This window comes from Aythya marila (assembly GCF_965140915.1).
Source record: "Aythya marila genome assembly, chromosome: 14".
Taxonomy (NCBI): Eukaryota; Metazoa; Chordata; class Aves; order Anseriformes; family Anatidae; genus Aythya; species Aythya marila.
Window position 1 is genome coordinate 14294400 of NC_139055.1, and position 25990 is coordinate 14320389.

Genomic DNA, 25990 nt, shown 5'->3' on the forward strand with positions numbered 1-25990 from the left:
AGGGGGGGGGTATGTCACCTATGCTTGTGTTTTAAGTGCTAGAAGTGATCGTTCTAACTGCAGAAACTACTTTCTTGCTGCTTAGAGTGAAGTACTGTTCTTACAAGGGGATCATCTTGTTCTGACAGGCTTGCTTTTGACACTAGTGAAAGGGCCCAAGGAATTTCTTGAGCTGCCTCTCCTCTCATAACGCATTGCTTTGAGACTACCGGGCTTTTTGCTACCACCATGGTTGTGCAGACTGGAAGCGTGATTTACACACACACACCCTGTGTTTTTGCTCTTTCCCACTGCAGTCCTCCAGGTGTTGAAGGCAAAAAAACAACTCACTTGGCCACAGTTTCACCCCCAAAATTGGAGATAATTTATTAAATTTTATCACTGACTGAAAAAGTCACTAACATCTCTTATAATAAGTTAATATTCTTAACAGAAAAACCCCAAGCCATTATTACTGCATTTGCTCAGACTTAATACATTTACTTTTACAGTACGGTACTCAATAGGTTCCCCTTCACAGAAGGGAGTTTTCAACCACACCACAAGCCTCTGAATCTTCCCCACTGCTCACTCAGACAAAATAAACTCCCTGGATGGCAATTTAGCAGTCCAACATCCCCCTCCTCTCCAGATTACAGCAAATGTGTTCTTCAGCTTTGTTGCCTGCAACAGCTTCACAGCAGGCAACACACAGCATTAAAAACAGAGCCTAAAAGTGCTCTTTAGACATGCTGTAGGAGCAGAGAAAGCAACCTGGGCAGCAAGAGGCTCCTCTAAACCACAAGGGCTGTGTAGACACAGGCAGGGCAAATATGACACTTGACAGAGTGCTGCGATTGCACGCGTGGATGCAACTCACCCAGGGCCTCCTGTAAGGGAGGACTGCAGAGCTCTGCTCACTCTGGTGACCCTGCATTCATTGCTTCTCCTTGATCCCAAACTGTCTTTGTGATTCAGTTCTAAGAGCAGAATAACAGAAATTCAAGTCCTCAAACAAAACAAAACAAAACAACTAAAAAAATAAAAGTGTCCAGGAGGACAGCATAGAAATCTGAATATCCTTCCTGTTTCTGTAACCATCACCTCATACATCTCCCAAATGAACTCGATTTCCTGGGGCTCACCCAATCAACTCTTACCTTAGCACACAGAACACCCTTCACTCGCTATGTGTTTCAGCTTCTAAATTATTAGTGGTCACGTGAGGGGACAAATAATTCCAGAAACCTGCAGCCAAATCACCATCCTGGATACAGGACAGCCTCCAGAGAGGCTCCCCTTAGAGGGCATCTTAAAGCTGCGTGGTGGCTCCTCCTCCTCAGCTAAGGACTCTTAGCAGCCAACACGAGAGCTCTGCAGGATTTCCAAGCAGGAATCAGTGTCCTAAACTCATCTGTTTTGAACGTTTTGAGGAGAATTCTTAGCTGTCCGCCTTTCGTGCCTGCTTCCACACCCCCAGCCCTGCCACCAATATGCACAAAGAAATCAGCAAGCAAGATTCAGAATTAAGAAACCTGTGTGCTTGACCACGCGTACTCCCTGCTACCAGAAACACCTCTTGCTTCTCCACTCACCAGCGGCAGGGAGGACAACATTTCACAGAGCTGAAGAGTGAGTCCACTGCACACCTTGGGAGGGAACTGCAGCCTTCAGCAAGGAGCGTGGCAGACCCACTCACAGCAGCACTTGTGACACGCTGGAAGCACACAGCTCTTTGGTCATTAACAGCAGTCAAAGCCATCAGTATCACACCTCCAACCTGTAAAAATAAATTTCTCAAGCCAGACAGCTGCCCAAACCTTGCAGAAGCTGGCCCAGCCCACCCGTCCACACAACCAGAAAGAGAAACCAACAAGCTGTTTCGTTACTCAGCAATGTCTTTATCATCCTCCTGCTTCTCTTCTTCATCCTCTTCCGTTTCTGTTTTAATCTGGGCCACTCCGAGCCGGTAGAGAGCATCCCGAATCACCACCTCCCCCGGTTGGCAGCTCTGCACGATCTCCTGGATCTGCCGATTCACGATTTCCCTGCTGGTGAGGAAGTCCATGAGGCGGTTGTAGAGGTAATAATGCGTGGCATTCTCAAAGGTGATGGGCCTTTGGCGGACGTTGCTAGTTTTGCTGTCGCTGATGGCGGCAATGATGGCGCTGTAAGGCTCCAGCTCCCGGCACAGGGAGATGCAGTGGTGCTGAGACGTCGGATCTTGGTGGCTGTTCTGCTCCGAACCGGCGTGAACAATTCGGCGTGCTGCTGACTTGGTGATTGGGTGCTGAACGGAGTGCTCAGCCACAGTCATGTCTACGCTGTAGTGCTGGTCTAACAGCTCAGGGCAGGACACGTACTGGGAGAGAGAGAGAGATGCACACCAGGTAGAACAACCACCACCTTCCCCACAGTTAAGAAGCACAACATAAAACTACTCTTCAGCTCAACTCTGACCAGATCTACAACTTGGGACAGGGGGAGGGCCAAGTCATGCTTCCCCTGAATACCACAAAGGTGGTTCTATACATTCCCTTCCCCACCCTTTTGCTCTCAGAGATAATCCCAGGGCACTAGCAACTCTCTTCCCCTCCCATTTCTCAAGAAACAGCAGCAGTTTGAGAGGAGGTGCTGGGACAAAATAAGCTACATGCTCCAAAATTCATGAGCTGAACTGCTGCAGTGCATTTCCAGCACAGCCCTCCCCATTAAAGAGTGTGAACCTAACACAGGCAACACAACGCTTTCAGCTCTGCTCAGGAGCTATGCACCAGCAAAGCTACGAGTCATGACGTAGGTGGACACAACTAACCGTTGGAGGATCCACAGGGTCAGAGAAGCAGCCCTGGTTTTTGCCCCACATCTGGGAAGCCAGGTCAGGATAGCAGATGTCTGCGCACAGCGCCACCGAGGAGGCCGTATCGACAACATACACTGGAGGCCAATGACGTGAGGAAACCAACAGGTCCACGTGATCCCGTGCGTTTTCTCCTCTCACTATGTACTTTGAGCCACACACAACCTGGAAAGAAAGGGATTAGTGCCACACAGAACAAAAGAAACTAGGAAAAATAAATTCAGCTTCCTAGCAGGTATTCCAGACAATGCAGTGAGCAGACAACCACTTTTTCTAAAGATATTATTTCCTCATCAAACACATCACTTCATCTTGTGCACAACTTCCCCTCAGCAGCAGCATCAGACCCAGGTTTCAGATCCCTAGTCAATATTGAGATATCTTGCAGGACTGCTCACACTCCAAGCCCCCAAGGCAGCATGTTTCATCCAGGGCTCAGACCCACCCCACCATTTCTGTTTCAGTTGATAGTGAATAGCAAGGCAAGAAGGACCACTGTTGACCCCTGCCCTTCTCACCTGATGTGGGCACACTTTGTAGACTTTGCCTCCTGTGTGATGAGCAGAAGCTTGTTTGATGCTTGTCCCGTTCTGGACAAAGCCATAGAGAGCCAGGAGGGAGTAACAGAGCTGTTTCTAGAAAAGACAGGCCCCAGAGAAAGTCAGTACATGACAAACTAACGGACTCTTCAAAAGAGGGAGCAGGCTGCAGGCAGGATCTTCCAAATCTTAACTTGCACATTGTCCAATAACCTCCTAATCCCACAGTCAGCACGAGGTTGACAAGCAATTACCCGATATGGACAAGGTAATTACAGGCCTCCTTTTTTTCCCAGCCTACAGAAGTTCAATTTCTTTCACAATGTGTTAGTAATCCTATGATCTGCAGGCGCTCATTTCTAACTCACTCCTGCCCCAGTACAGTCAGATGAGAAGTTTATTATCTAGCATGACAAGTGTAAACTAAGGGAAGATAGTGACAAACAGTTCCATTCCTAAATAGCGGTGTGTGGGTAAACAAGCCGTTACCTTTGTATCTGAAGCCTCCCAGGGGATGTCACACTGTGTCAAAAAGCTCTGCAGCTCTTCCTCGCTGTAGGAGTTTATCATCTCGAGCCTCAAGTTTTCTTCCTGAAGTAGCCTCACCAAGGCACTCCCATTACCTACAAAGGCAGGAAACAAGTCTAAGCATTTGTTCTCAGGAAGGGAAGTCACCAAAGTAATTTCTTTGGAAGACTGCAGAAGCCACGGCCCATACTTTGCTCTGACCTTTTGCTAGCGAGGTTGCCTCCAAGCAGACTGAGCCCAGCACAACTGGGGGCTCCACGAGCACTTGTTCAGCCTGTTGCTTGTAACCTTTAACGAACTGGTTAGACTGATGTGAGCATAAACAAGTGACAGCAGATCGCAGAGAAGCGTGACTGCTGCTTTTGGACTGAGCAGCTCCACGCTTGCCATTCACAGCTCCTCTCTGGTTCTCTCTCTGTAGCTGCACTCCCACGAAAGCCCATGTAGCCCTTCTGCAGCTCAGCTCTCTACAGACAGCTGTAACCCTGGCTGCAAAGCCAACTCAGTCTTGTTAAACATAAAAAGCCAGTTTTCTTCTCACAAATTTCAGAATGCCTAATACCTAAAATGCTAAGGGAACAAGGTGTTGACTGAATTTAGCTCTTGTTCATCTGAGCTTATTCATCTCAAGGCTTCTTGTTACATGCAGTCCATGCCCTGAATATACTGAATGCTGACCACACTGATCAGGACTAACACATCCATCTCCTGGGCTTTTTTCACATCCTGCTGGAGACTTACTCTCCTTCTGAGACTGAGATACCAAGCACTGCCTACAGCTTTTACAACAGCAAGAATCAGTCTAACATGAAACAATACTGACTGGCATTCAAGTTGTGTTTGTTTCCTTGCATTTAGACCATGTTATTTCATTCAGAGTGCAGTGTTCTCATGTCCCCCATATTTCAAATGCATCAGAGCACAGCAGTGTATTCAAGCTTCACTTTGCAGGTCAAAGCTCAAGCTACAAAGTATCCTGGGAATAGGTGGACTGCTCCCAGCAGTCTTCTCTTATCTCTGCAGACATAACTTTTACAGAGTCATACAGCTCTAAACATCACCACATCAAGTAGTTCTTAATAAACAACTCAGTAATTACCTGGCACTGGCTGCGCATTCAAGTTCTTATCCTTCTCAGTATTGACCACCACTGCTCCTCTCATCAGTGGAGGGAAGAAAGGAGCAACAATAGAGGCATCAAACTTTGTGATGGGGATGCTAGAAGGAAAAGCCACCTGCTCAATCACCTCCGTCTCCATTGTGGACCAGAAGTCTTCCACATTCACTTCACTTGATGCCAAGAATTCTGGCCAAGTAAACTAGAAAGAGCAAGAAACACACTGGTCAAACACAAATAACCATAACTCATTTGAGATATATATATATTTTTTTTTTATCAGGCTCACTCAAAACACAAGGACCGCCCAGAAGTGTCTGCAACCCAAGTACAACAGGATGACATCAGGCTCCTTTTCTGTCTTGGAGTTCCCCACAATCACTTTTCTTTGCGTGAAAGTCCAAACCAGTTATTTGACATAAAAGCCAGACGTGCTACATACTACTACTAGGGCATTTCTCACCATTAGGGAAAACAGCACCTCAAGGAAACTGCTGTTGGGAGAAAAAAAAGAAAAAAAAAAAAAGGAAGAAAGATTCCTTCATATCAAAGGAAGAATGCCAAGTCCTGCAAAATTCATCAAAGATTCCTACTATCAAAGGCTACTGGACCAAAGCTGTGGTCCAGAGACAGAAGATCTTGTTTTCCCCAAACACCTCTAAGAGGAAGTGCAGGCATCACCACTCCAGCCACATCCTCTTGTCAAGCATCAGCAGAAAACCGGTCACAAATGCTTCGTGTAATTATCATGCATTACAAAGACCAGACTCAGCAGAAGTCGTTATGATCTGCTTTGAACAGGATGCAAAGTTTGTGAAAAGCTTACCTCTATGTTTTTCAATGCCAAGACATTTTCCACATTCCTCTGGGCTATCTCCACCTTGGGGGTTATGCCACAGATTCCACAGATCATGTCATTGTAATCCCGGACAGTGAGGCACTCAAAGGCCCAGTAGCCATTGCACAGCAGTTCCTGGAGCTGCGCCTGCTCATCAGAGCTCAGGCTTTTTTCTGAAAGGAGAACATGCCACTGTTAACAGCTTTCACTTCCTAAAGGCAGTAGAGAGGTAGCAGAACCTCTCCTATGCAGAATAAAAACAAACCTGTCCTCCAGAGAATTGCTACAGAGAACTGGTCACAGAGGTACTGTTGGGTTTAGGAAGTGATTTAACAGAAACACACCACACCAGGAGAGGCGGGTTTTCCCTTTTTACAACCTAACAATCATTAGCAGGTCACAAAGTTTGGTGTGTTATGGTTAGAAAAAAAAAAAAAAAAAAAGAGGGAAAACCCACCAGTTTGCTCCTGAACGGAGTTGAGAATATTGACAACAGCCACTCTGGGATCCTCTCCAAGTTTAATGTGGTTTCGGATTGCAAACAGAAGATCCAGGCTCACTAGCAACTTGTTGCCCACATTGAAAAGGCCTGCAGTTAAAACAAGAGAGTCATTGTCTGTTAGGTTCCAGATATTCCTCACAAGAAAACATATTCCTTTCTTAATGATATGCAAAACACTTTGATGAGTACAGTTCAGAAGATCAATGAAAACAGCTCAAAACCGCTTATGTGACTATTCCCTTTGCACATTAGCACGAGTAAATTCTTTTCTAGCCTTGTCTTTAAATTAAAAAAGCTACAAGGAACAACAGCCAATCTATCTCCTTGGCTCCATGCTGCCTTGCAGGAAGCCCACAGTGACTGCTGCTCAGCTCTCACTAGTCAATGCAAACAAATAAAGCACTGCAGAGATGTCTTTGACTATGAACTCAGGGACTGCCTCACAGAACCCAACATTTAACACTTAGACAGAGGAGACCTACAATGAAGCAGTGTATGGTGCTCCTCAGAGTATTCACACGTTTTCCCCACACATATAGGTTTACTTATGGAAACTGCAGAATAATTTAAGTAAAAAATAATTCTAGTTTAATACAGTGGGGTATGCAAGAGACTTTTCTGTGCAATGACAATGTCCTGATACAGTCCCTCTGCTTCTGAAGGGTTTAGTCTGTACTCATGCTGTAAGTTGGTACGCTCACTTTTCCCCACCTGTATAAATATCCATGAAGCTATGGAGGGCCAGACACTGCAGGTTCAAGCACACTTTGACCTGAGCTGTAACCACCTGTAATCTATTCGCTGTCAGCAGCCAGCACTCCTGAGGACCAGCAAGAGAACTGTAACAGACAAGCAAAAGACAGCTCAGAGTTAAGCCAACAGATTTTTCAGTCCAGGACTGCAGTAACTTAAGTTGTTCTAGTTCAGATCAGTTGGTTAGTATGTCAGTCTAAGCCAGTTCACATCAATTCACAACACACAAAAAAAATAAAATTACATTTTTGAATGGATTCCTGGGACAGTCAGGTCACTGTTCACGTTCTTTTAACAGCACTACAGGATCTCCCCAGCTCCACGTATTGAGTGCATAGGATTTGAGAGGTGAAGAAAAGCTACAGCCTCAGCTGACCTGAGAGCAGCATCAGCCCTGCTGCTGTAGAGCAGCAAACAGTGACTAGTTACATGCTCTGCCCAAGTCTGTCCCACCACACAGATACTGAAAGGCCACCTCCCTTACAACAAGGCTGCCAAGGGGGAAGTTCAGACAGGAAAATGCCAGATGTGCCCTGGTGGCAGAAATGTTAACTGTCCACCTGAGAAAATGGGAATTAAATCCAAAGCTAGTTCCTTCCCACTGGCAGCAGCTTAATTAGAGCCTATGCGGGCACATGTGAGAGTCCTGCACTCAGAGCACTGCAGAGCAGAGCAGCAGAGAAGTGAGGATTTACAATGCACGGTTTGGAAGTGATAAAGTCAGGGACAGGGTACAACATGGCACTCACCTGCAAAAATGGCTACAAATAAAAAGCATTTCTGCTAGAAGATTCTCAGTTAGTACTAGCATGACCAAATCAAACACCCATAACTGGTACCAAGAAAATCTTTTTGGTTCCAGAAAAGAGAAACACAGTAGTAAACTACATGACATTTTGTTTTGGAAACGTTTGAGCTCGGGCTTTAGGCAACAGGAAGATGTTTGGCAGACGCAGTGAGGAAACATCCTATGGGCTTTTACACAAAATTAGGTAAAGTAATCCAGCCTGTACTCTAGTAGTCTCTGAGAATCTTTCAGGTTTCAATTTGGGTATAGGTTCCAGAAAGGATTCACTCAAGCCCACGCTAAACCATAAAAAGAATGAAAACATCATAAGCAATAAGATCCACACAGCAAACATTCAGATTGGGAAGAGGGAAAAAGGAAATCACACAACACACATCTCTAATCCCACAATTTTGCCTGTCAGCCTCAAAAACATCAGAATAGAAAACAAAGAGGGGATGACTAATGAAGACTCCATTTCAAAGAAAAAATTACATCTAGACTTAGCAGCTAGTCTTTGATCAAGCTCTCCTGCTGTACGGAAATGGTAACTATGACAAACTAAACAGTACAAGAGAAACAGAAACTGCTCACAGCTATCAAGCTACGCCTTTTCCACAGACACATAGCTTATTCACTGCCAGTTACACCAGCTTCAATATTGGAGCTAAACTAAGTATTATTTCAGGCATTCTTGTAACACAGAGTATCAGCACAAGGGTGAAAGAGTCACAAGTCTAAAACAGAATCTTACTTCTGTCCCCCTTTGAACAATGGGCTGTTACAGAGGAGGCACTGCGCAGATGGAGACTCATAGTAGTTTGACCAGGAGGTCTGCTCTATGGTGACCGTCTCCTCACTCACGTTGGACAGGATGAGCCGCGAGCTGTTCAGTTCGTGGATGAGCGTGAAGACCTCGGCCAGTTCTGATTCATTCTCGGGGATCTGCATTACTTTGCGCAGCAACTGCAGGGTGGATTGGCGCTGGATCTCTTTCTGGGATGGGGTTAAGGGCTCGCTGGTGTTCAGCACATCAGACTGGCCTGGACTGACCTCCTAGAGAGCAAACAAAACATATTCCCAATGAGGCATGTGTGGGGATGAAATATAAAGAAGTCCAGAAAAGTCACAAGAGGTAGGAGAATCACAGTAACCTTTGTACCCAGTAGGCTTGACTTCTACTTTTCTGCTCCATCAGTGATCGCAGGCAGTAGCTTCAAGCCTAAGCTACTTTACCTGAAATTATTCATTACAGCCCAGCCTTTCCAGGAACTCCAATTATGTTGCTAAACCACCCACAGACTTATCACTGTACTGGATTGTTATTGCAGGCATTGAGGATTAGGAAGGGGAGGACAACCATCAACAGGCACACAAACATTTCAAAACACTCAGCAACCTATGGAGAAAGGCAGTGACAATTATCAGGCACATTCTCCTGTACACCATGCTCAGACAGCCATGGCAGCCTGCATAACTCTCCAGGAACTAGAACAGACAAGTGTTCAACTAGAACTGGGGGTTGCAATGCATGGAATACAGAGATTGATTACAATTGATCAGCCACAGTTCTTTCATACAGGTGCACACGCATGGGAGAATTGAACTCAAAGTGACTCAGAAGAACAGAGAGAACACAAACAGGCTCAGGTGTTTGATCACATAAACCCTTCTGCTAACATTTCAACCTGTTTTTAAAAGATCAGTCCAAAAGCAGAGACAACAACAAACTGTGTGATAGGAATGTTAAGCACAACTAAAACAAGAAAATTAAAAAAAAAGAGGAAGAGACAAGCCACATGCCTCTCAGAATGCAAGCTGAGCTAAGCGTACTGCTGTTCCCTACACATCTGCTTACATGAGGATTTCACACAGGCCATTTCAGTTTATTTTTTGCTTTATGTTTTTAATATACAAAGTTATATACTTCAAAATATTTTTTTTTTTAAATCAAGCAACAGAGTAAAACTACTGCACAGACTACAATGCAGCTGTCTGTCTATATGCTGAGTGTGCATTCCAGCTAAGAACAGGACAGCTTTTTCTTTTTTTTTTTTTTTTTTTTTGTTAAATGGCAAGACAATTCTGTACAAGAAAAGCTAAACTTTGAAATTTTGGGGAAAAAAAAAAAATTACCTCAGAAGCAAACAAAACAAAGTCCACAACACACTATTTATATCCAAGTACAAGAGCAGAAGAAATCTTGAACAACATCGTTCTACAACAGAATGAAAATACTACATCCAGAAATAAATTCAGCCTGGAAGTAAGTCGCACTACAAACCCCTAAAAATAGGAAGCTCGAATACAAGATGTACTAACTGAGTTGACATTTGCCACAAACTGGTCACAAAGCAGAGCATGCTTGGGAGTTTTTTGATGAAGTCTGAAGTTCCACAAAGCTGACACAACAAATGTGACTTTAGGGGTGATTTCCCCAGCATGCAGTAACACACCGTAAGCATTTTTAAGCTACAGAGACATCCAGTGGTAGAACTGAGTGTTGTCTGTCTCACTGTGAGCCTGAAACACCACTATTGCAGAAGCTGAACAGTAAAAACATCACCACGAGTATTTTCAGCACGACATTATTGTTAGAAACAGACTTACCATAATGGAAAAAGAAAATTAACATGTTCCCATGGGAACTTGCAAACTAAGATACTTCCCCACCCACTCCGCAATGTTGGTTTGAAAGACAAACTACTCTGAAGCTTACCAGGGATTTTGTTGTTTTCTCAGCTCTGTCTTTGGCAAGATTGTAGCCACAGCTTGGACAGATTCGTGGCTTGTGCCTGTTTGTGTACACATAACTACAGGAGGGGTTCTTGCATTTCCCTCTGCCACGTGACGTTGCCAGTCCCAAATCCTGGAATGACACGAAAATGATGTTTGTTAACCGTGACTTTTACATACTAACAAGACTGTACAATAGTCTGCTTGAATATTATATGCTTTTCCCCAGTTTCTAACACTTAGAGTAAAGGTTAAATAGCAGGCCCTATCGCTTTGTACATAACATTTGAACCAGTACCCAAATGTTTTGAGGCAAATCCCAGAGACCACAGACACTCCACACAATAAACTCCTTCAGCAAGCACTGAACCTCCCCACCTAACTCAAGGGGGCGATGCAAATTATGCCAGAGTATGAAGAAAAATCCATTTCTTAACAAGGTCCCAAACATGATTGCAACATGGCACAGACAGCCCAGATTAGGTCAGGAGATGACATATACAGCACAAATGCTCACGTTAAATACAGGATAATGTTTTTGCAAGTCAGTAAAACAAAAGCCACAGAACAACCTCATCCCAGAGATGACAACCCCACAGCGCAACTCAGACCATCTGACAAATTCTCACCAAAGTTACAGTGCAGCTGTACTTGTAGGAAGGGAACACATCTGGCTTGACCTCCACTACTTTAACCTGCGATGCCCTGTTGGGCAAAGTGCTGTGGAGCTAGAGATTGAAAGCAGAAGACAAAAAGAAAAAAAAAGAACACCTATGAGACACCTACTACTGAATACACACATCCTGTAAGCAAATACCTATTAGCATTTTCTTCCCCCCAGGAAATCTGGTAATGTTCATTTAATATCGGGGGACTACAACATGCTGATTCTGCATACTAAGGCTTTAAAATTCTGGTAGAAGTATTCCAGCATCTTAGCAAGCTTTGCTTCCTACTCAATCATCTTTCACAGGGAAAACGGAGTCCCTCAGTAGCCGGTATTACATGTCAGATTCTCAAACCACAACCAGATCCTCAAATATCTTCTGGAAGTAACCAGAAGGTTTTCAAAGCAGCCGGACAAAGGACTGTCCACCAACATCTCTCATCTGAGTTCCTACTCTTGACCATCCAGTATTCAATCTGCTTCAGAGCCATCTCAAAAAAACTGTCGGTCACAACTTCCATCATCATAAGGGTGCTACATTCTCATACTCTATTCCTCAGTATTCAGCTCATACCCCTCATTTGGGGAAAATAATCCCAAGGAAAGAATTGTGCATTCGAGAAACAAGCCATAGATACCTTTTGCTCCTCAGCACTTGGTGGCTGCAGAACTGCCTGACCCAATTGTTTCAGCGTACTGGGCTTCAAGCCTGACGTTCTCACAGGAGGATGCTTGTCTTGAAGAAAGAAAAGAACGCAGCAGGTTAGGTAAGAAAAAACAGGTCCTGTTTTCTTCTTCTTTGGTAAATGAAACCAGAGTCACAGATTTTTTTCCTCTGAACTTGAAGTGACACAAGCAGGTGTTTCACATCCCATTTACCTGCCCTTCTGGTTAGAAAGAAATCATGGGTGCTTGCTGTTTTTTTTTTTTTAAACCTAGGATAGCTCACTATCTCCTTTCAGACACATCTTATTATTTGACAAAGACCACTTCAATATAGAGAGGAAAGACAACCACTCCCAAAGCATACCAGAGAACCAGTATTTTTACCAGTATTTGCAAACGCCTGTCTCTTGCTAGCCTGCTCAGTGCTGGCTTCTCTCCCCACGCTGGCTGGTGCGGGCAGAATTGCTCGCATGGGCCTTGCTGCAGCCAGCAAGGAGGGCTTCGGTCTTGGTTTACTCTTTACTTCTTGCCCTTTGTGTGCAGCAGCTGGAGCATCAATTCTAAAAGACAAGAGCTACAATTGGAAAGAAATTCCATGGTTTCCCTCTCACCCTCAATTTTCTCCTCTCTCCTGTGCTTTATTAGCGCAACAATCATAGCTATTGCAGTAGAAAGGAGAAATAATGCTAAAGATACATCTGCCCTGTGACTATCACAACAATTTCATTGTCACTTTTAAAAAAGAATAACTTTGATGGACAAAACCATTTCAAAAGAACAATCTTGAAGTGGCAGAAAGCAGACAGGACACAGAAGGTCTTGCACGAAGCACTGCCAACAGCCTTCAATTTCTTGGATTAGTTCCATCAGTACACATCAGACATCAAACACCTCTGTAACTCACCCCACTGGCTTTTTTGCAGAGGTATTTGGACTCAGCACCTCAGAAGACGGTGGCACTCCCAGCCCTACACTGTCTTTTTCTGCCTGCTCTGTAGAAGAGTCTCCTTGCGGCTGGCTCTCTTGACCAACCCTTCCTCCTGCAGCAGTCCCTCTGTCTTCAGCCAGCACACTGTTTGCAAGAATGTGAGCCTCCGAGACGATCACTTCCTCCCACTCCGTCTCCTGCATCTGCCCTCCAGCAGGCACAGCATTCAGCAGCTGGCTGACCGCTTCAGAGCTTTCCAGGGCAGACTTCGAGGTGCTCTCACAAACAGCTGCCGGTTCTGTGAGCACCGACTGTTGACCTCTTTTGGTTGCTGGAGTTTTCAGAGAAGTGCCTGAATTTGGCTCAGATTTGACTTTTGGTTGCTTTTCCTGGAAACAAGAAGACGAGCACATTTCAGAGGTTTAGGCTTTCACGGGTAAGTAGGTTCTGTTCACATAGCCTGGTTTGCCATGGCCTATTCAATGTTGGATCAAAAGACCAAAATCCTGAGTGTTTAAGCAATGGATTGCACATGAGAGCAGAAATATCTTCTACAACTGGAAAGTTCCTGATAACGTTTTATCTAACCTCCTGACAGTTTTACATTGAAAAAAATCAGTCTTCCTTAAACTCTCTTAAATACCACCATTACTGCCAGCATCATAAACTCATCCACCACCCTCTGGAACTAGGGCCCAACTCCTACACTCCCCTTCCCTACCTTCAGCTCTCTGATGCTGTCTGTTCTTCCATGCTAGTGAGGAACCAAAGGGAGCTAGATACAGAACTTGCATCTTTTGGATTAAATTGCAGTGTAGTGCAAAGGGGTGTAGGAGCACTCAGCAAAGCATTAATCTGAGGGAGCCAGGAAATACAGAATTACTCAGGAAGGTTTTTCAGCTTTAAGCGAAGTTTTACCTTCAAGACTAAGGCTACAGGAGCTTTGTACTGAGTTCAGTAAAGGTAAGGTGGAACACTGAGTTGGTAATACACAAATGCTATCAGAGAAGCAGTCAAGAGCTTCTGGCGTGATAAACACACGGATTCTAAGCTTTCTCAAGAGTTTATGCTCATCAGAATATTCTAGGTTTCTAAAAACAGACATCTTCTAACGTAATCCCATTTTAAGGAACAGGAAGGTATGTATGTACTTAGTTTCAGTCCTACTGATGTTACTACCAGTAAAAAAAACACTGCTGCATGTTTTTCTCCAAGGCATGACACCATTAGAATAAACGAAACTGTTTATGCAAGCATGTTCCCAGAAGAGCAGCATATAACTGTAAGACAGAAGGAAAACCTTCCCCCTAGAATGTTTCAATTCAAAACAGCTTGAGATTTAACAGAGCAGACATGCCATATTCAGGCAGAAACACCTTTTTGCAGCTAGCCACCCATCTACTTCAGCAGGTTTCCAGCACAAAAGATGTTGTTGCTGTTTGTATCCCAGCACATAGTAAGCTCTGCCATCAGATCAGATTCTACAGTTTGCGTGCTGAGAAAGTTCTTTCCCCTAAATGCTTAATGAATCTAGACACATCGGTACAGGACAAATGCACACACAATCACTGAAATTTTAACAGCCAGAACAAGTTTTCACACTGAGAACATCCTTTAATTTGGGCCTGAGGGGCCGTGTTGCAGATAAATTTCATGAACACATCTGTTCAGAGCCCAGTTAATTACCTTTACATTGCCAAGGTTTAAGGAGCAACTACTTGTTGTGCATAGCTAGTGGAGATTCCAGTAACTTACGTGGAGTGGGCATCATGTGGATAAAAATTTTTCAATTCAACAACCATGTCCACAACTACACCAACCTCCTGAAATCTCCTTCCAAAGGTCAGAACATCAAGAATGATCAGACAGCCACGAACCAACAGTACCTGACATTTCAACTCCCACTAGACCTGCTATCGTATGGCTCCTAAATGATCACACACCTACCATTGCTCAGATTTATTGTTTCTTTCTGTTGATAAACCCATGTTGAAATTCCACCACAAAAATCTCAATTTGTAGAATAACTTCAAACACAGGCCTAGAAATATCACAGGCATTCATAAAAACAGCACTTTTTGTCTGAAGAGAACGAGAAGGAAAAGCGAGTTTACCTTCGGGATCCATTTCCCTCCCAGGAAGTTCCCACATGCTGGGCATTTTGGTGGCTTATGTCTGGTGACATAAGTGAAGGAGCAGCCAGGGTTGGTACAATTCCCATGTCCCCTGCGAGTATAGGTGGTTGTCTGAAACAAGAGTTATCAAGAATTTTTCCAGCTCTGTAGAGAAAACACCCAGCTGTGCTCATCGCTCCCTTGTTCCCCAGTGAGCACTTCACAAACATTATCTAGCAACTCTGCCAGCCCTTTGCTATTATTCATTTTACTGATCAGCCAGCACCCAGCTGTATCAATGACTCAGCACCGCAGTTAACGCTGAATTTAAGCGTTCGGTCTGTACGCAAACCTTCAGTATTACCAGAATTTGGATCAAATTGCAGAGCAGAGATGAACAACGCACACAACCTCCAGGAGAAGCTGACCTTATGCTTTCCATGACGTTAAGAGCTCTCTTATGAATTTAAGTCTTAATAAGACAACATAAGAATGATTCAAACAGCAGTCCACAGAGAGGCAACGTGCAATTAACACATTCATGTCAGTGACAATATTTGAAGACAAACACTCAGGATATGGAGGTATTTTTCATCAGTAAGGTAATTTGTTGTTCTATATACTGGTAAAATACTTCCTGGTGCTTTACCGTAACTACCTATAAACTGCTGCAACAGCAGCAGCACCAGCAGCCACTGCTCCTAAAGACAAATGAACCAGTCTTTGCCAGGACTGCTACACCTACACACAGCATTTTTGTCAGCACAGCACTTCTCAAAATTCTCTACCTGCTGCTCCTGAGGGAGCTGTTGTGCCATAAGTCCCTTGCTAGGACTGGTTTTCCTAGAAACACAAGTGCTACTGTTAAGGAAAAGACAACTTAAACTAGGTTCTTCTCAGGAACAAAAACCCGATGCATCTCCATCCTTCCTAAGACAACAAGACAAATATTAGGCTAGGTACCCCTATAAATACCTGCAGTGTTCCACAAGCTGGAAGCACAGAGAACACAGAAAACAGGACTTCATGAGACCTTACACACCACAAGGAGCTGCTGTGCTGACTGCACGGTGAAGTCTCACAATGATTACAGACATACAGGTGGTCAGAGCAGTGAGATTAGAGAAATAACAGCACTGCTCCTCGTGCAACAAGCCACATGAACTTTTCTCCAGGGATTCTCAAAATCTTAGGTTACTGCTCCTCTCCCATCACGTGGGGATAGTGACAGCCACCATATGACTGGGGAGTTCACATGTTCCTGTCACAAGAGCAGATTCTTGCCCTCGAAGGGATAGACACCAGCATTTTATGAAACAGATATGCCTCCGAGTAGAGGCCATACAAGGCTACCCAGACCTTGAAAAAGGCAACAAAGGAAGTGCTGTTAGCCAGAGGGGTTGTGACAGCGTTATGCACTCCCACCTGCTTCTAAGAACTCGTTTAGGGAGAAGGCAGCAGGAATATAACTCAAACAGCATCCTTAGCATACACAAGGCATAAAGGCAGGGACAAGAAATGTATCGACTGATGTGATCATTTCATATTGGGCTACCTTCAAGAACTGGACCATGATCAAACCCTTCCCTACTCCACTATCTTTAGGACAGCCCTACGGTAACACAAGCATGTCTTGAGATACCACAAGACTGAATTTCTTACCAATTTAATTGATGTTGGGTTCTCCACAACGGAATGAGCTGGTAAAGGTACCATAATGAACTGCGTAGCAGGTGTGGAGGAGGTGCTCTCTTCAGTATCCTAAAATGAAGGGAAATTACATGTAAAATAACAAGACACAAAGCAGCCTGTGTCCCACCCTTTCACGAACGCTGCTGTTGAGCATGTATCTTGAGGACTGGTGAGACCAGAAAGCAGGAAAGTAGAGCGGTTGTTTCAAAAGCCTTACCAGGCCTGCTCTGGAAATCATCAAACTCTTCTCAACTTGAAACTGAAAAGAGCAGACCCAAAACTTCATAGCATAATGTTTAGGTAACAAATCCCTAACACCTCAACTTAAAACTCCCTTCTGTCCGCAGCCAAGAAAACAGCTCTGAGAAGCACAGAGGGAATGTAATTCTTCACCCCAAAATCTCGTTGTCCAACTGTGGAAGCCACCCCAGTTATTGTTAAAAGAAGTAGTTTTTAAAGATTCTAGGAGTCATCTTAAGACATAAGCGATGGCAGCATATAGCAGAGAATCTGGAGGCAGAGATGCAGCAATCACCAAGATAAAAAAGCTGCTGTTTGTCACACTACTGCACAGCACCTCCTGCAGCCACCAAGAATCTCAATAAAAACAATTAAACAGCAGTTGGACATCTCTCAGGAGAAGCTGACGGGATTCTAAGGGTCCCTAGGGTAACTCACCCTCCCGGTCACCACGGTCACCACAGACACACCATCTGAGACCTGGGGACGGGCCACAGCGATGCTCCCGTTGGAGATGTCCGTGGAGCTGCTAACTAGAGTCTCTTCGATAACGACCCGAGTCGTCTGATAGGGCTGCCCTTCTACTTCCAAAGAAGCCTCATCCAGGAGAACGTCTCCGGCCACTTTATCTGTCACGGGCCCAACGTAGTGAGAGAGAACTTCCGACGCCACCACTTCTTCCACAGCCTCTGCCTGAGCAAAGGAAGCCGTCTCTTCTGACAGTCCTTCGATGGCGATGCACTGCTCGGAAATGCCAAGGTGGCTCGAGTCCACAGAAAGGATGTTCTGCACAGCATCACGGGGGACGTTTGTGATATTGGGGGAAGCTGTCAAGCCTTTGGGCGCTGCCTGACCCTGCGTCACACACAGTTCCAGTGGCTGCCGGCTCCGGTCCTCCTGAAGAGTGGTTTTGGGAATAATTACAACATTTGAGCGAGGACGAATCTTACGGAAACCTGGAATGTCTGGAACTACCGCAGTCTGAGTGGACACCTTGGAGTTCTGTTGGCAAGAACAGAGTATGGAATACATGAAAGAGGGAAAAGGGAGTCAGTTCTCAGTCCTGCCGTTCAGTATTTTAGATCTTAAAGCTCAAATGGCTTCCTGAAGTAGACTGCCACAAGTTCTCCACATGACAGCCCGCAGTCCCTCTCAGCACTGCTTTTATCATCCACTTTACCGCCCGTCACCCTGATGACATGACACAAAAACCTGTTCTCATCAGCAGATACCAGAAATCTCCGTCCCGAATTTCAAAACACGATCCCTTGATTGAACAGAAGGCAAAAGAAAGAAATCCACTGCCTCACACACTGCTTCTGCTCAGGCGGTCATAAAACAGAAACACAAACTGGAATCTGCAGCTAAACGACTCTCCCACGGCCAGTGCTGTGTGAGCAGTTACGTGCCACGGCAGCTCCAGCTGCCGGCCTCTCCCTCTCTTCACACGAGAAAGAACCGCAGGAAAGGACACTTACCGGGTCCAGACCCTCTTTCTCTAGCTTGGCTTTCTCCAAATAATAGCTTTTATCAGCCACGCTGAGCAACCTCCAGCTCTCGCTGATCTTTTTGTTGATTTCGGATTGAGGGAGGTGGGGCAGCTCTTGCTGTACTTTCAAGTAAATGTCATAGTAGTACAGGAGGTAAGCGGATCTGAAACGCAACCAGTGACAAGCATTAATGGCATTCTACAGCAGCCCTTTTGGAAAAAGAACTTCCTAAGATTTACACTGGTCTCAAAGACAAATTATAAGCATGTTATGTTCACTTCTATTTGCAAAGGCATTTTTTAAACCAAGTAAAAACTAAGATTTTGAAGAGAACCTCTGCAGTGAGGAGAAAGAGCCTAAGGGAAATTGTTCTAGAGGACACAGAGCTTAGATCAAGCACTGTTAGCACTCAAAGGCATGCCAGAGCGAGCCCACAGTGTCACGCTATGTTTTTTTGTGTTTTCTATGTATCAAGAGTTCCATGTGCACTGCAACATTTATTCTTATAAACTGAAGCAAGAAAAATTGCCCCCACACTCAAGACAGAAAACAAACGAAGGCAGAAAGAACTCACCTAGGCTTTTTGGCTTTTTCTCCATGATCACCGGGGTTTTTGTATTTCTTCTTCTTCTTCGAAGGCACGGGCGACGCGTAGGTGTAGGCGCCCTCTATTTCTTCCATCACCACGGTTACCTCGGTGCCATCGTAGGGAGCCTCCATTGCTAGGAGCACACAGCAAGCACACACCTCGCGTTACGGACGTGCAGCTTTATGGAAACTTCTCCCCCTCCCTACAGTCTGCTCCTCTCCACCCCTTGTAAACTAACAGCAGTTCTCGCAGGCCCAGCTTTAACCAGCCAAGAGAACTGCGAGCTGCCTCCTTATTTATTTTGAGGAGAAAAAAACCATTTTAGCGTGACTTTTACACCGTGCTGTGAGCGCACCGAAGGGCTGCAGCGCCTCAGGAAGCCCTGAAGGCACCTTTGGCCATCCAGGGGCGCCTCACCTCGCCCCGCTGCCCCCCGGCAGGCCCCGGGGAGCGCTGAGGGAAGCGGCGGGGCCCCCACAGCGGCCCCTCGGATCCCCCCCCGGGGCCAGGCCGGCGCTCACCGGGCGGCGGCGGTCACATCGCAGCCGGGGGAGCGGGAGGAGGCGGCGGGGCTGCGGGCAGGCGGCGGGGAGGGCCGGGAGGGCCCCGCATGGTGGGGCCGGGAGAGGGGCCTGGGCCCGGGCCGGGAGCGGGGGCGAGGCGAGACCGCACCGGGCCCTCAGCGGCCTCCCGCCGCCACCGGAAGTGCTGCCGCGAACCGCTTCCGGCTGGCGGAGCGGCGGCGGGGCTCAGCCGCCTGCCCGGCGAAGGGCGGAAGTGGTTGGAGAGGGAGGTACGGTGGCCGGGAGGGGACAAGGTTGTTAAGGAAAAGACTGTGGAGTAAAACGCGTTGTGGAAAATGAGGGCTGGGTGTCTGCCACGTGCGGCTGGAAGGGATGCGTGTGCACAAGCAGCACCCCATGGGCTTGTTTGGTGACACTAATCAGGCTGGTGAGGCTGTCCGCAGCCGTTCTCCAAGCACCACACATCACGAGCAGCGCCATGTTGCCTTCCCCAATGGCACCGAGCAGGTCACCCGCAGCCCCTCACGAGCACCATGTGCCCCTCTCCCTCCTGGTTCTCCTCAAGCAGTGCCCAGAGCTGCCCCCTTCTCCTCCTGTAACGGGGAGGCACCAGGGCACAGCGCTGCTCCTTGTTTCCTCGGCCTCCCAACACCCTCGGTCCCGCTCCCATTCCCAGCCATGGGGCAAGTAAGGTGGCAACCCAAAATTCAGACCCACCCAAACGGCCCCAAAAGCACAATGCCATGGTGGTGGTTGGTCCAGAGCCAGCCGGTGGTGAAGACTTTCCTGGCACAAAGCGTGGTGTCGCCCCGAGTGCAGCCAACCCAAACGCCCAGGGGATCTCCGATTCCCAGCGTTTCTCCAACATTTATCCCTCAGTTCTGAAGAACAAAAGTTGCCATACAAAACACAGTACATGTTTTCCTGCTGTTCACAAGCACTGAAAATTAGCATTTTGCTCTCCGGGGAACAAACAGCCTTATAGGGCTATATACACGTAGCCAATTCTTTGAACCCTCTGGAAAGCGGGGTATCGTGCAGTTATTACTTTAACACGTTTTTTAAATTACACATTTTGGCTTTTTTTCTATTCATGTCTATTTCTGTGTTTTACATCATGAGTTCTAACTTTAGAGAAATGTAAACCACATCTATCTTCTGCCTTCTCAGATCTCAGAGAAGCAGAATAAGGGCTCCTCTTGTCTAGTAAGTCATTAGTAAAACCCACAAAGTAGTGATATGACAGCCAGTATTAAATCTGCAACCAGTTATTTATTCTCCTGAAGTTCTGCAGCCGTTTATGTGGTCTGCTTGTGTTTATGCACAGATAATTGGTGCAAACTGTCTGTTCTGCCTCAAACCCTATGCAGCTTAATCCAGACCATGTACGTTTCCAAAGCTTCGTATTTTATCCAGATCAATATGTTACTCCTAGAATTTTGTTGGAATTATTACCTAGCCAAATGTTTGGAAGAAAAGGCTGGTTGGCTTCACAGGACTAATGAACTGGGAAAAAAAATAATTTGAGAGAAAAAAAATGGTGGGGGGGGGGGGGGGGGAAGGAAAGCAGCCCTGCTTCCCTCGTTTTTCACAGGAGCTTCTCACTGCATGAACATTGTCCATTGTGTCAGAAACTCAAGCTTTTTCCTTACTTGGGCATTTTGACTCTTCCATGGACACACTGCTTTATCTCAGAAAAGCGATATTAGCAGCATGTAAATTAATTTAACTATTCTGTAATAGTATTTGGAGGAACAAAGGAAACTGCTGAACAGCAATATCTGCTGTAAGCCCAAGGAGTGTTACAAAGGAGTGCCTGCTGCTTCAGGAGGGAAGCATTGCTTTGCTCTCAGGATGCTCTGAGCACCGTTGCCTTGCAAAAGAAAACACTGGAGATTAAACAGGGCTCTCCCCCTTCGTTTTGCTGATAAAGTACAAGGGCCACTTTGAAGGAGTTCAAAAGACAACTGCTGACCTACAGCAGGTACCAGCATTTGTTTCTGAATTGACTTCAGAGAGACTTGACTTCAGAGTCTGCTTAAATAAATGATATATCGTAGCAGATTATTATTACTGTCAACCATCCAGACCTCCCTCTTCTGTGAAGCCTTGCAAGGCTCAATCCTGTCTCCTGTTCAATCAACATCATGTTGTTCAGGTACAGTGGGGCCGAGGCGCCTTTTCCCAGTGAGTGGCATGCAAATGGACATCATCTCTGTGTTAGCCCTCAAGCAGAAATGCTTTCCAAGATAGTGACCATGGGGTTATGCAGCCATTTGAGCACAAACACACACCGAACTAGTTCGACCATGGCTCTGCACACATCTGCTGTAGCTCCCATCTCACTGCCACTCATGGTTTTTGTGCTGACCATAACTGCAACGACATGACAGAGCAGCAGGGAGTAATGGAGACAAAGAGTGAGCATCAGTCTGCCTGCAGAAGGTTAAAGGAGCCCATTTTCCCTCATAAATGTTGCAATTAAAATGTTACTATTTTTAAAAAGGCACCAGTGTAAAAGCACAAAGGGATTTGTTATATTTCTGATGAATTCTGGTATGTTTGGGAACTGTTTGCAAGAACAAACACCAGGGATCTCAAAAATGTTAACATTTTCAAAGTTTCTAATTATATACACAAGTTTCTGGCTCTTAAATGTGGCTGCCTTTGTTGTATTGAACAGGTAACTCACAGCACAAAATTATCAAACAAGAAAAGAGACCAAAAGTGGTACATTTGGTTTAAATTAGGTAGCAAAAAGTATTTTCTTGTTTTATCTATAATGAAATAACTGTTAAATCGAAAGAGTTATTGTACCAACCTCTCATTTAGTCTTGCAGGATCATAAAAATTTCAATTTCTCAGCTAGGTTGCTATAGCCTCACATAGTGCTCAGGGTTCCTGTATTTTTTAAAGCAGGATCCGCCTCTCTTCTTTGAAATGGCTTTAGTTTCCAAGTCGCCATTTAACCAAATCTATTCAACCATAGTCAAACTAGCACATATTTTACAATAAGTGAAATGCGTTTCTTTCAAAGGGGTTATATAAAACATTTTCAAGACTTCCATTTAAATTTTCCTAAACAATAAAATAGGAACAATGCTTCACATTACTTCTCTATTCTAGTTATTTCAGTAAAATTGTTACCAAGGCTTAGAGGCGCCCTTCATATTTCAAAGTAAAATATGATCTCTGCCCATTTTTCTATCAAATGAGGTATGAAAATATTATATGTTAGGTGATGAAAATAATAAAAGCTATGAGAAGAAGCACAGTTAAAAAGACTAATACTGTCTAGAGGGTTTATGAAGAAACCTAGCTGAGGTTGTGATACATTTGTGTAAGATAATGATCAGTACAAAGAAGGCTCGTCAGACATTCCCATTCCTTCTTTATTAGGAAATAAAGAAGGAAAAGGGGGAGCTTTTGAAATTCAAATGAAAATTGAAATTTTTAATTCCATTCAGATTTGGAAAGTGAAATTGAAGGGTAACCATTCACAACCGTCACGAAGAAATACATCCAGCTTTGCTGCCATTTTGTCACAGAGGAGCATGATACCTCTGCAGGTATCCAAAAACCAGTACAGCTTCATATGGAGTAGGCAGCCATCTAGGAAACTGCGTCAGGATAAACAAATAAAATGACTTCCTGTTTAAGAATAAACTCACCACTATTTAAAAGACTAGGAAAAGTTCCCCAAAGCCGCACATCACCACAAGAGTACTTTTCAGAGAGTGGAATACAGTGCTGGTGACTCTTAGAGGCAGAGTTGTGACTATGACACTGTCTCTATAGGGCCTTGAATATTTCTTTAAATAAACTTTTTTTATTCTACTCATTTCTTTCCCCAGGAACACTGAGAATAGTGTGTCCTTGTCCCTGGTTTTGCTGGCATTCTTCCTGGAGAACAAAAAAAAAAAAAAAAAAAAAAAAAAAAAAAAAAAAAAGATGCCGCCTACCGCTTCAAGAAATGGATTCTTAGTTTTCTGCCACTGTCTTGCATTCACTGCTTGCTCCCAAAACACCCGGTGGAGCCCTGACACCCTGCACATTCACGACAGCATCCAGGCCCCAGCAGAACTGCAGAATTAGCCGTGCAAAAAGCAGAGCAGCTCCGTCCAGAGCAGGACTGCCAGCCAGGACAGGGCAGGCTGTGCAGGCACAGCAGCAATGTGCTCTGACAGCAGCCATGCCCATGCGAGAGGAGGGAGTCGTTATCTTCTGGGTCGTAAATGAGAGTAGGAGACAGAGCCGGCACAGGGCCTGACAGCTCATCCCCCAGAAGGCACATGAATTCTGTCCTTCTTGCAATTTGCAGCTGTGAAGTGTTATTATTTTCCAGTATTCACGCTGTGCTGCTCTCTCTGACAGGACGTATTGCCTTATATTTTTACAATTTAGTTAAGTAGCATGTAACACTTTGCCGAAATTAGTCAAGATAACTGCCTCCATTCTTTACTGAACATGGTAATGAGTTTGATCCATGTTGGTTTTTTGTCTTTTTTTTTTCTTTCTTTCTTTTTTTTTTTTTTTTTTTTTCTCTCAGAGCAAAGTGTTTGCCCAGATCCTTTCACAGCTTGTAAAGTACAGAAATGGGTTTCATTGAGTGGTAAATACATTCATTAGGGAGGAGCTGCCACTTACAAAGTCATCACCTTGGGAAATTAGTGTCCTTGGTGCCGAGCCTGTTAAATGTGATAAGCTTGACTTGGCCTATGTGGTCCATGAAGGAAAAGCTACTTGAAGACTTGGCATTTGCGGCTGCAGCTCTAATGTGGCACTTTAGCAGCAAAAGTAGTGAAACTTACCCTACAGCAGTAATTAAATATGTCATGCGAGGCAGGTAAACACTGCTTCTCAATCCCCATTTCAACGATGAAAAAAAAATGAAACACAAAAAGATGAAGAAGATTATCTGAAGATCAATATCCCATGGTCCTACTGAATTTGCTCACTGGTTGACACAGATAGTTGATTCTAACCCTATCTCAGTTTTTTGGGGGGATTGGGAAGGAACCAGTCCCAGATTAACCACCATATAATAATTAAATTTGTAGACTTTTTCCACCTATGTCCTACAGCTTTCAGCAACGCTGCATCTCTGAGAGTTCAGAACAATATGTGACATGTAGGATGTCCTAAAATATTCCTAGCCCACGACTGGTGAACTGGACACACATCTATTCCTGTCCCTGTGGAACTGCAGCGTTTAGCACTGCTGCCCATAGCCACAGCTGTCACCAGAACAGCAGGACTCCAGGGTGTCCCCGCATCACTTCTTTCTCAAAAACAGACAACAAGAAAAGGGAATCTTTAAATCCTAGTCAAGGTCTTGGCCCATATTTTCTGGCTGAGAATATCTAAACTCTTTTTCTACAGCGCAGACAAAAGGCCCACGTGGCAGGCACACAGCTGTAAATGAGTTGGCACGGGCAGGGATTTGGTAGCTGTGGAGCTGCAGCAGCAGGCTCCTCTGGAAGAGCTGGGTAATTATTCCTCAGGAAAACCAAGGACCAAGCTCCAGTGTGTCACAGCACTGCTGGTCCTCACCACGGCTGGATTCAAGCCGACTGGGAAAGGCTGGCAGAATTTACTGTCACTGCAGCGTGGATGTGCTGTAAAAGGCTGTGCAGTGCCAGCAGTGAAGGCAAACCCCAGCAGCTTCTCTCCTGGCACGGCACAGCTGGTGGCCTGCAATAAAGGGTAAAACTTCCCTGGGTAGGAGAGAGCAGAGCCCTGTGAGAGCTGAGCTGGGATTGCAAACTGAGCTCCCTCAAGACCTGGGAGCCGTGACAAACTCCATTGGTTTCTGGTCCCAAAGCAATGGGGCCCTGTTTGTTTGTTTTTGTTTTTAATCTTGCCTCCTGCAAGATAATGAAATACATATTTTTTAAAGATAGCCACCAGAACAAGGCACTTCTTGCACTCACATCTTGCCCTGGAGAAACAATGGAAGAATGTGAATCCCTTAGTGCTGTGTCACAGAGTACTCAGATACCAGTACAGCCAGTTCGAGATACACAGGGTACATGGGAATCCCTCCAGAGTCGTGTTCATTCTCCTCTGCAGTGTGTATGAAAATGATGAGGGATGCTGACAGCGTGCAGAGCTGCAGGACCTTGAGCAGCATGGCCAGGAAAGAAATCTGTCACCTTCCCCTTCTGTGGGAGCTGATGACTTGCCCCACGCTGGTGGTGTGACGAGTGCTGAAGTGCCACGCACCCAAGAGGAGGGCTGCAATTTTCCTGAGCACAAAAAGCAGCTCTCACTGTCAAATACAAAAGGTGCAATCCTGGACTCGGTGATGTTAATCTGTTTTCAAACAGAGCAGCTGAGAGAGGAAACAAGTACCCCAATGGTTCATGTTTTCACAGTGACATTCAGAACAACTGCTTCTCCTGGTGTTTTGGACAGGATAATGCCACTGCTGAGTGCAAT

At 45.2% G+C, this 25990-nt stretch overlaps 1 protein-coding gene across 1 annotated transcript; it reads right to left on the reverse strand.

Annotated features, from left to right (window-relative positions):
* Positions 1 to 341: 341 nt before the first annotated feature.
* On the reverse strand, positions 342 to 19730 carry HMGXB3 (HMG-box containing 3). The gene is made up of 20 exons (XM_082771900.1): positions 19547 to 19730; positions 19011 to 19158; positions 18425 to 18599; positions 17385 to 17948; positions 16677 to 16775; positions 15015 to 15146; positions 12877 to 13289; positions 12357 to 12532; positions 11945 to 12042; positions 11269 to 11367; positions 10623 to 10772; positions 8658 to 8959; positions 7075 to 7202; positions 6319 to 6450; positions 5850 to 6034; positions 5006 to 5225; positions 3868 to 4001; positions 3358 to 3474; positions 2795 to 3004; positions 342 to 2341 (listed from the first exon to the last, which is right to left on the reverse strand). Exons 2-20 carry the CDS (start codon positions 19154 to 19156, stop codon positions 1865 to 1867), a joined length of 3957 nt encoding a protein of 1318 aa, XP_082628026.1. The 5' UTR covers positions 19157 to 19158; positions 19547 to 19730; the 3' UTR covers positions 342 to 1864.
* Positions 19731 to 25990: the final 6260 nt, after the last annotated feature.

Excerpts from the sequence above, each read along its gene's own strand:
- HMGXB3 (XM_082771900.1), bottom strand. The coding sequence starts at position 19,156 with ATGGAGGCTCCCTACGATGGCACCGAGGTAACCGTGGTGATGGAAGAA. Across the intron at positions 10,773-11,268 it reads ACAGCTGCACTGTAACTTTG|GATTTGGGACTGGCAACGTC; the intron begins GTGAGAATTTGT and ends GTGTCATTCCAG. Across the intron at positions 6,451-7,074 it reads CTTCATGGATATTTATACAG|GCCTTTTCAATGTGGGCAAC; the intron begins GTGGGGAAAAGT and ends TTTTAACTGCAG.